Source organism: Stylophora pistillata, chromosome 12 (assembly GCF_964205215.1).
Source record: "Stylophora pistillata chromosome 12, jaStyPist1.2, whole genome shotgun sequence".
Classification (NCBI taxonomy): domain Eukaryota; kingdom Metazoa; phylum Cnidaria; class Anthozoa; order Scleractinia; family Pocilloporidae; genus Stylophora; species Stylophora pistillata.
In genome coordinates this window covers 21,648,599-21,658,628 of record NC_142530.1, presented here as the reverse complement: position 1 = coordinate 21,658,628, position 10,030 = coordinate 21,648,599, and the positions used below count along the sequence as shown (strand labels likewise).

Here is a 10,030-nt window from a genome sequence, read left to right as displayed (position 1 = left end):
GTAATTGACGTTGCAAGTGTTATCCTCAAAGTGCATTGGTTTACTGAGACAGTGTACGAAGTAAGTAGTTCGCGATAAGCGTAAATCACAAATAGCTCTTGGAGAACGCTGGAAATGGCATTTCCAAGCCTCTAGATTTCAAAACTTTTTGGGGGAGCATGCCCCCAGACCCCCCTAGCGGCTGGCGCCTCAGGCGCTCGCGTGCCCCCCACTCATATTACCGTTGCTACGGCACTATACACGCTTGCAATTATGAGAGGAAAACTCGACAAAAAACTAAAAACGAACGATGTTTGTTCACTAAATGAACTAAGGTTATTAATATACTGATGTAAGAACGACAGAAATTAAAAACTAAGGATGTTTTGCTAAAATGAACTAAGGCTTCCAATGTACTGATGTAAAAACGATAGCATCATCAAAGGAAACAGTTTCCAAACGCAATAAGTGTACTTTGTACAATTGAAAAGCTAAACTACTGTAGGCTCTTAAACACTTTTTTCACGGCAAAGCTGTAAGGTAAGGTAACAAAAAATTGCCAGATTAGAATGGTTTGCTTTTAACCGAAGACAATGAATTTACTGACTGAAAACCAAGAACCTAATCAATATTTTTGCTTATTAATTTACTTAGTTACTTTAATTTAGTTAGTTAAGTTGGAGCCCTCTTGAGGGCCGTGTAGAATATCGATGGTTTTCGTTATTTTCAGCCCTTGCCTTAAGCATATATACATATATGATTTTTTAGACAGCCCACGTTCCATATATTAGAAAAAGAACCAGGAAAATTAGAACGACTACAAAAAGTCAAGGCTATAAAATCTACCCTCTTTAAATAAAAGAGAAAGAAACAAAATAAAACATAAGCAAGAAAATGACCAAACCAGAAAAAAGGAAAAGCCACAAACAAATCTATTCCACCTGGTCGGAAAGTTGCCTAGAAAAATACTGAACACGGGCTGTTACCAATTATCTTAACTCAACATATGCATGGAAACTCGTAAGTTGTATTCAAGTCTTTTAACACAAAATAAATCCTGTCATTGTCTCGTTTGGGAATCTCAGAGGTCAAGAAGATAACTTTTGAGTAATTCTAACAATTTCTGTCCTCCTATTTCTCACTCCTTTTTAATCTTTCGCTTTTTAGTGGATGTAACACCACTTTCAAACGAAGTTTGACACAAACCATCGATTGACACTGGAGCAAGACCATCTTCAGCCGCACGTTTCCGGAAATGAAAGTTAAGAGCACGATCAGGATATTCATCGGTTTCCTCTAAATGTCCAGAGCCGGATCAACAGACACCCCAGAACTTTTGGTAGCTGCGAAACACGCAGCTTCAACACGCTTAGGTCCTAGCTCTTTCTGTCTAATGGTACGAGCAAGTTCGTGATACTCTTTAGCCTTCTCAAAGTCGCCTAGTTCCTCATGAACACAACCCAGGTTACAGTAACTGGTTGCCACTGCTACATGCTCACGTCCCAGCTTTTTCTCTTTAATGCTAAGAGCAAGTTCGAAATACTCCTTGGCCTTCTCAAAGTCGCCCAGTCTCTTGTGAACAGAACCCAGGTTATTGTAACTAGTTGCCACTGTTACATGCTCAGGTCCCAGATTTTTCTCTTCAATGCTCAGAGCAAGTTCGTAATACTCCTTGGCCTTCTCAAAGTCGCCCAGTCTCTTGTGAACAGAGCCCAGGTTATTGTAACTAGTTGCCACTGTTACATGCTCAGGTCCCAGATTTTTCTCTTGAATGCTCAGAGCAAGTTCGCAATACTCCTTGGCCTTCTCAAAGTCGCCCAGTCTCATGTGAACAGAACCCAGGTTATTGTAACTAGTTGCCACTGTTACATGCTCAGGTCCCAGATTTTTCTCTTGAATGCTCAGAGCAAGTTCGTAATACTCCTTGGCCTTCTCAAAGTCGCCCAGTTCCTCGTGAACAGAACCCAGGTTATTGTAACTAGTTGCCACTGTTACATGCTCAGGTCCCAGATTTTTCTCTTGAATGCTCAGAGCAAGTTCGTAATACTCCTTGGCCTTCTCAAAGTCGCCCAGTTCCTCGTGAACAGAACCCAGGTTATTGTAACTAATTGCCACTGTTACATGCTCAGGTCCCAGATTTTTCTCTTCAATGCTCAGAGCAAGTTCGTAATACTCCTTGGCCTTCTCAAAGTCGCCCAGTCTCTTGTGAACAGAGCCCAGGTTATTGTAACTAGTTGCCACTGTTACATGCTCAGGTCCCAGATTTTTCTCTTGAATGCTCAGAGCAAGTTCGTAATACTCCTTGGCCTTCTCAAAGTCGCCCAGTTCCTCGTGAACAGAACCAAGGTTATTGTAACTAGTTGCCACTGTTACATGCTCAGGTCCCAGATTTTTCTCTTGAATGCTCAGAGCAAGTTCGCAATACTCCTTGGCCTTCTCAAAGTCGCCCAGTCTCATGTGAACAGAACCCAGGTTATTGTAACTAGTTGCCACTGTTACATGCTCAGGTCCCAGATTTTTCTCTTGAATGCTCAGAGCAAGTTCGTAATACTCCTTGGCCTTCTCAAAGTCGCCCAGTCTCATGTGAACAGAACCCAGGTTATTGTAACTAGTTGCCACTGTTACATGCTCAGGTCCCAGATTTTTCTCTTGAATGCTCAGAGCAAGTTCGTAATACTCCTTGGCCTTCTCAAAGTCGCCCAGTTCCTCGTGAACAGAACCCAGGTTATTGTAACTAGTTGCCACTGTTACATGCTCAGGTCCCAGATTTTTCTCTTCAATGCTCAGAGCAAGTTCGTAATACTCCTTGGCCTTCTCAAAGTCGCCCAGTCTCTTGTGAACAGAACCCAGGTTATTGTAACTAGTTGCCACTGTTACATGCTCAGGTCCCAGATTTTTCTCTTGAATGCTCAGAGCAAGTTCGCAATACTCCTTGGCCTTCTCAAAGTCGCCCAGTCTCATGTGAACAGAACCCAGGTTATTGTAACTAGTTGCCACTGTTACATGCTCAGGTCCCAGATTTTTCTCTTGAATGCTCAGAGCAAGTTCGTAATACTCCTTGGCCTTCTCAAAGTCGCCCAGTTCCTCGTGAACAGAACCCAGGTTATTGTAACTAGTTGCCACTGTTACATGCTCAGGTCCCAGATTTTTCTCTTGAATGCTCAGAGCAAGTTCGTAATACTCCTTGGCCTTCTCAAAGTCGCCCAGTTCCTCGTGAACAGAACCCAGGTTATTGTAACTAGTTGCCACTGTTACATGCTCAGGTCCCAGATTTTTCTCTTGAATGCTCAGAGCAAGTTCGCAATACTCCTTGGCCTTCTCAAAGTCGCCCAGTCTCATGTGAACAGAACCCAGGTTATTGTAACTAGTTGCCACTGTTACATGCTCAGGTCCCAGATTTTTCTCTTGAATGCTCAGAGCAAGTTCGTAATACTCCTTGGCCTTCTCAAAGTCGCCCAGTTCCTCGTGGACAGAACCCAGGTTATTGTAACTAGTTGCCACTGTTACATGCTCAGGTCCCAGATTTTTCTCTTCAATGCTCAGAGCAAGTTCGTAATACTCCTTGGCCTTCTCAAAGTCGCCAAGTCTCTTGTGAACAGAACCCAGGTTATTGTAACTAGTTGCCACTGTTACATGCTCAGGTCCCAGATTTTTGTCTTTAATGCTCAGAGCAAGTTCGTAATACTCCTTGGCCTTCTCAAAGTCGCCCAGTTCCTCGTGAACAGAACCCAGGTTATTGTAACTAGTTGCCACTGTTACATGCTCAGGTCCCAGATTTTTCTCTTGAATGCTCAGAGCAAGTTCGCAATACTCCTTGGCCTTCTCAAAGTCGCCCAGTCTCATGTGAACAGAACCCAGGTTATTGTAACTAGTTGCCACTGTTACATGCTCAGGTCCCAGATTTTTCTCTTGAATGCTCAGAGCAAGTTCGCAATACTCCTTGGCCTTCTCAAAGTCGCCCAGTCTCATGTGAACAGAACCCAGGTTATTGTAACTAGTTGCCACTGTTACATGCTCAGGTCCCAGATTTTTCTCTTGAATGCTCAGAGCAAGTTCGTAATACTCCTTGGCCTTCTCAAAGTCGCCCAGTTCCTCGTGAACAGAACCCAGGTTATTGTAACTAGTTGCCACTGTTACATGCTCAGGTCCCAGATTTTTCTCTTGAGTGCTCAGAGCAAGTTCGCAATACTCCTTGGCCTTCTCAAAGTCGCCCAGTCTCATGTGAACAGAACCCAGGTTATTGTAACTAGTTGCCACTGTTACATGCTCAGGTCCCAGATTTTTCTCTTGAATGCTCAGAGCAAGTTCGTAATACTCCTTGGCCTTCTTAAAGTCGCCCAGTCTCATGTGAACAGTACCCAGGTTATTGTAACTAGTTGCCACTGTTACATGCTCAGGTCCCAGATTTTTCTCTTCAATGCTCAGAGCAAGTTCGCAATACTCCTTGGCCTTCTCAAAGTCGCCCAGTCTCATGTGAACAGAACCCAGGTTATTGTAACTAGTTGCCACTGTTACATGCTCAGGTCCCAGATTTTTCTCTTTAATGCTCATAGCAAGTTCGTAATACTCCTTGGCCTTCTCAAAGTCGCCCAGTTCCTCGTGAACAGAACCCAGGTTATTGTAACTAGTTGCCACTGTTACATGCTCAGGTCCCAGCTTTTTCTCTTGAATGCTCAGAGCAAGTTCGAAATACTCCTTGGCCTTCTCAAAGTCGCCTAGCCTCATGTTAACCACACCCAAGCTATTGTAATAATATGCAACATCATCGGACTCAGTTCCAAACTTTATGAGAGCGGCTTGTAGTAAAAATTCATAACATTTCTTTGCGGCCTGAAAATGACAATGGTTCTCACAAATTTTACCCAGCTTTCCCATTTCAGGCTGGACGATTCGGGAAAGGGCATCCTTTGAAAGTATGTTTTCAAAATTAAGAATAAAACTTCTTAAATGTAGGGAAAGGGCGTAGCCTTGCAAAATTGAGTCTGACGATTCCTTTGGTAAGTTGTTATCTACGAACAGGTTAAACGCCGCCACAGCGCTTTTAAAAGCTTTCACGTGACGGCTTTCCGGATAACCCTGAATCAGCGACGTAACGACATCGTGTACAACCTGATGTACCCGGATGTGGACACCAAACCCATCTTCATGTGACAAAAGTAGCGAACATCGTTGGAGTTTCATAATTATCATCTCTTTATCTTTTATTCCTGCTGCGTTGACAATATAATTCACCACAATATCCTCATTTAAAGCCTGTGACGAGCAGAGGGAGAAAAAACTTAATGCATGATCAATGATTTTGTCTGATTTCATCACTTCTTTAACGGCCAGTGTTGTTGCTGTTGTCATCGATTTCTTGTAACATGGGTTGATCTCTGCAAGTAGGGTCTCTGTCGCATCACGTTGCCCTTTTTCTACTTTTTTCAGAAAGTCGTTCCAACCAAACTCTGAAAAACGTTTGCTCTGTCGAAGTTGCCTCACATAGGTGGCAGCGCTTGCTAACGCAAGAGGTTGGTAATCGAGCTCTCTAGCTACTACTTCTCCCAGCTCACTGTCACTTATACCAGAAATCAGAGCCAACAAAGAAGAGGCTTCCTGGGACTGCATACCCTCGCTTGCTGAGATGTGTTGAATGGAAAGGCCTGGTAAAGGTACACACGAGGTATCTTGGGTCGTGATCAACAGATAACCTTTTCCCCACTGTCCATGTCCTTGCCGAGGTAAATGAACATGCAGTTCAGATAAGCTTTTAACGTTATCAGCCAACAGAAGCCAGGACTCGTACTGACCAATCTTTGTGCTGATTAAGGACATCAGGCTGTTGATCTTCTCCTCTGTTTTCAAATCCTCTGAGCTATGGATGTTTGTAATAGCATGTTCCGGGCACTTCATTTGTCGAGCAAACGTGATGTAAGATTCCAGAAGTGAGTCTAACGTTTCCGCATCCAGTGTCATTACAAACACTTCAGAGCAAGAGTCTTTTCGGGCTTTCTCGTAAAATCTCTTGGCTACAAGACCGGCCAGTTGCGATTTACCGCTGCCAGGATTCCCGGAGATATACAAGATGCTTAAGTTGCTTTCATCAGCTCGCTTAAGCTCATGCAGCTGTTTTGTGATGTCAGCAACCTCAACATCGCGACTTGCTAGGTCGTGTGAAGGTTTAGGAGGAAGAATGCAAAATGGGGAAGTGTCGTTCAGCAGTTGTTCGTAAAGAACCTGTCGTTGGTCTTCAATCTCCATGTTTTCTTTCTCTTTTTCTTGTAAGTCTTTTTTTAAATCGTTTACTTTGTCTAAAACATCTCTTAACTCCTTCGTCGGAAACGTCTTTTGGTTTGCGATCTGTTGAACTTCTGTAGTGGAAAGACCTAGTGCCTGGAATGCAGCGAAAACTTTGCCAATAGCAGTGTTAAATTCTAACTCCGAAAGTTGACCTTGGGGCATGTGAGCAAATTCTTCATTGCGAAATTTTCTGAGATTGTCAACATTCGTTTTTACTACCGCGTTTAGACCAGAGATGCAATCGGAGTAGAGAATGGCGTAAAACAGCATGGTACAGTCCCAGTCTGTTCTATTTCCTTTAATCATGGTCGCCAATAGATGCTTGTTCCTTCTTTGGTTTGGCGGGGACTCTGCATTGTAAAAGTCTTTCCCATTACCAGGATCATCTTTCCATTCTCCAAAGGTCATCCTGTAACGACTGTCCCATTCTTGTTTGAAAATTGTCCGCAAACCTTCGGTTAGGATATCAGTTGTGACGTAACAAATCCTGTAATAGTTTAGTTGCTCATCGGTATATTCTTTAGCAGCGGCCATGTCTGTTGCAGACGTGTCTTGCAACCCTTTGTTGAAAATACGTCTATTAGCTAATAATAAAAATAATTACCAAATCTACAACTTTAGAAATCAAATTACTTCAATTTCAGGCAAAATACTGGCAACAGTACTTTTAACACCTGTGTTAGCGGCAAAGGAGCTCCGTACTGAAAGACGTCATGCAGTCTTCTTGCAGGGCGTTAGTCGATGAATCAATTTCAAATCATTCAGTCATGAAAATCAATAAAAAGAAGTAGAAAGTAAATAAGAGAGAATAAAGCTTGGGAATTAAGGTTCTAGGACCACAGAACATCATGTCAAATTCCGCAATATTCTTTAACATTTTTAAACATCCTGGATCATTTCGGAATTATCCGAAACACTCCAAGAGTAAAAAATTGTGATACTTGTGAAATAAAAGGTAGTCTATGACTGTATGTAGGTAGAAAAGAAATGTGGTATAAAATGTAGAGAGCTTAATGAACAGCTCTTATCGATTCCAAACTTAATTAGAGCAGAGTTTGAACACTGTTCAATTGACAGGCCGAATAGGTACATGTATTTTAATACATTTTTTAAAAATGTGCATCAACTTTATTTCAGTACAAAAGCTCGCCATTTCGTGCGCTTTGCATAACTACCTATCTAACGCTACCTACTCTACTCGAGTCTGAAAGTATCACGTTCAAGCCCTGGCTGCTTCAATTTCTTTTGTAGTTTTCTTTTTGTTTTTCTTTTCTTTTCTCATTTAAATTTCATTTTATTTAAATTCAAATTCTTCTCCAAAGGATATGTTAGATATGTTCAGAGTAAACGCACATATGCAAATGTTTGACAACATACAAAGAATGACACGTTAATCGACCTCCCTAAAACAATGATTTTACATACTGCCCGCCCCCTCTCGATTTCCTTCCCCCCCCCCGGCAATTATTGTGCAATCCTTAAACCGAGCTGCGCGCGCGATCTACACCATTTTGAAAAAGATAAATAATTAATACGGATGTTTGGATGTCTGAATGATAAACCTTCACGAGTTTTTATCTGAATTTGTGACGAAACGACTTTCTACGTAGATAGAATCGACTTAATCGATGTACCGAATCAACTTCAGTTTGTATCGAATCAACTTATATTGAAATGACTTTGTATCGACACGACCGTAAACGGTTATATTTATTCAACGCCATCGCGTGACCTATCGTTTTCTCTTTAAGTCTGTCACGCACATCGACGCTGAACATGTGTCGTTTCCAAATGCTGAGTTGCATGGAAAATTAGGCGATTTCACGAGAAGTTGTTGTAAATTCCTTAAATATTCCAGAAACTATTCCATCCCGCACAGAAACGAGGAAAGAAAAACGAATTCTACGATAATGATTTTTTTGTTTCAATTCTGAAAATAAGCGTGATCCGCTTCATTAAGAACACAGCGGTCTTCCTCTATGGGGCTTGGTCGATGTGGTAGCCACTGCGAGCTCGAACAATCTACAATGTTTAGTCGCCTTCCTTGAAAACAGGCGGCGAATAAATTCTTTAGAAGATAACTGATTAAAGAGACTATTATTTAGAGAGTGCCTTTCAGCAAAGTGAGTGATTGGATTAATGTGAGGCGCCTTTACAATGAGATCCTTCTTAGAAACTGACTACTTAATCAGACAAACAACTTACTACTCAAGTACACACCGCGGTGTATAACCACAACAAGCCGTGCGCCACTGCGCGGAAATATATGAAACTTAACGCTTTCCCTAGAGTGCACTTTTGTTACAAGAGTCGGGGATTTCAAGTGTAAACGTGCCACTTTATGGAGCATGTAGTTTTACATGCTTTACTAAATAAGTTAGTACACATGCACCCCTAACTAAACTACTGCGATGTTATACTTGTCTGAACAGAGGCATGTATTAAGTACAAACAATTAGTAACTGCGTAACAGATATTGATCGTAATTATTTTCTTGATTTGTGGAAGTCAAAGTCAAGTCAACGGTTAAATTGCCCATTTGAAAAATTTATCGCAAGGAGGAATTGCATTTGTCTAGTGAATCTTGGTAGTGAGCCACCAAGTGCACGGAAACAACTTTAGCAGACATAAGCGGAAAAAAAAAATCAGCAATCTTACCACAATGCCTGATCTTACATCGCGTGATTACCAGTCGCGAAGGCGGAAATTTCTGGAGGAGGGTTCTTCGTGATTACAGACAGCAATTACCTCAACATCACCGTAAATGAAGATTAACTATCAGTGCCAAGGTCTTGAAGCGATTGATCAAAGTTCCCAAGTTTTTTCACAGCAATTCAGCGACTGACTGCCAAACTATAAATCGAAGAAATGAGCGGAAGTCGAAACTGAAAGTAATTTGATCAACACAAATCACGGGCTTACCATCTTAAATATCTGTGGGTTTCTATGGTAATGACTTCCTATGGCATTTACCAGGGCATTTACATAGCCGTTATCAATGGACAGAGCTGAATAATGTAAACGCATGTGCTAGGTTTTGCCGCGGAAACACGGATTTTGAGTCGTTCGCATGGTTGATTTCCTATTCTGTTGCTTCGAGGCGTCGTTTTCCTCGCCGCTTTTCTTTTACAGAACAACCTCCAAAAACTTGGTACACCCCCTAAAAATTTTCAAATATTAATTTACTCCTTAAAACCTTCGGAAATAGGAAAGTGCCTTCAAAGAAAACAGAGTTCCTCGGTTTTAAAAGTCAGCCCTCATTATTTTCCGCTAATTTTTCGCGAAATTTTAGACCTAGGACACTTGAGCCCGCGTTGTTGGCCGCAGAACCTCTGACGTAGCATTTCATTATTCAGCTCTGTCTTATCAATGAAGTTCAAATAATTTATATTGCCTCCAGAATCTGTCCCTTGTAGTCAGTCTTCACAAAAAAAATCAGCTCCGAATAAAAATAAATAGTTCATTACTTGTTTGGAAGTGTTTTTTTTCTGCCAGAAAGCCTCAAAATCGCTCGTTTGGGGCTTTCAAACTTCGGCGGTTAATTCGGCTCGTTCTAGTGAAGAAATGCCAGTTGAATTTCGGTAGGAAAATAAGACCTAGAAGGTAGAACATTTTTGCCTCGAATACGAGGTGGTGTGGGATCTGGAGACCTAAGCTTGTTGCATTTCTTCACTTGAAAGAGCGAGCCGAATATATTAACCGCCGAACTTTGAAAGCCCCAAACGAGCGATTTTGAGGCTTTCTGGCAGAAAAAAAAGACTTCCAAACAAGT

General features: G+C 41.7%; 1 protein-coding gene across 6 annotated transcripts; it reads right to left on the bottom strand.

Moving 5' to 3' along the window:
- Positions 1 to 277: 277 nt before the first annotated feature.
- On the bottom strand, positions 278 to 9,537 carry LOC111347041 (uncharacterized). Of its 6 annotated transcripts, XM_088740470.1 has the most exons (4): positions 9,181 to 9,537; positions 8,917 to 9,111; positions 6,933 to 6,981; positions 278 to 6,818 (listed from the first exon to the last, which is right to left on the bottom strand). In XM_088740470.1, exon 4 carries the CDS (start codon positions 6,790 to 6,792, stop codon positions 1,276 to 1,278), a length of 5,517 nt encoding a protein of 1,838 aa, XP_088596596.1. In that variant the 5' UTR covers positions 6,793 to 6,818; positions 6,933 to 6,981; positions 8,917 to 9,111; positions 9,181 to 9,537; the 3' UTR covers positions 278 to 1,275. The 6 variants fall into 6 exon arrangements, with proteins under 6 accessions (XP_088596596.1, XP_088596600.1, XP_088596601.1 ...); XM_088740474.1 differs by having other exon boundaries at positions 6,924 to 6,981; positions 8,917 to 9,537; XM_088740475.1 differs by having other exon boundaries at positions 6,924 to 6,978; positions 8,917 to 9,537.
- Positions 9,538 to 10,030: the final 493 nt, after the last annotated feature.

Coding starts and splice junctions, on each gene's coding strand:
- LOC111347041 (XM_088740474.1), bottom strand. CDS start 6,792: ATGGCCGCTGCTAAAGAATATACCGATGAGCAACTAAACTATTACAGG.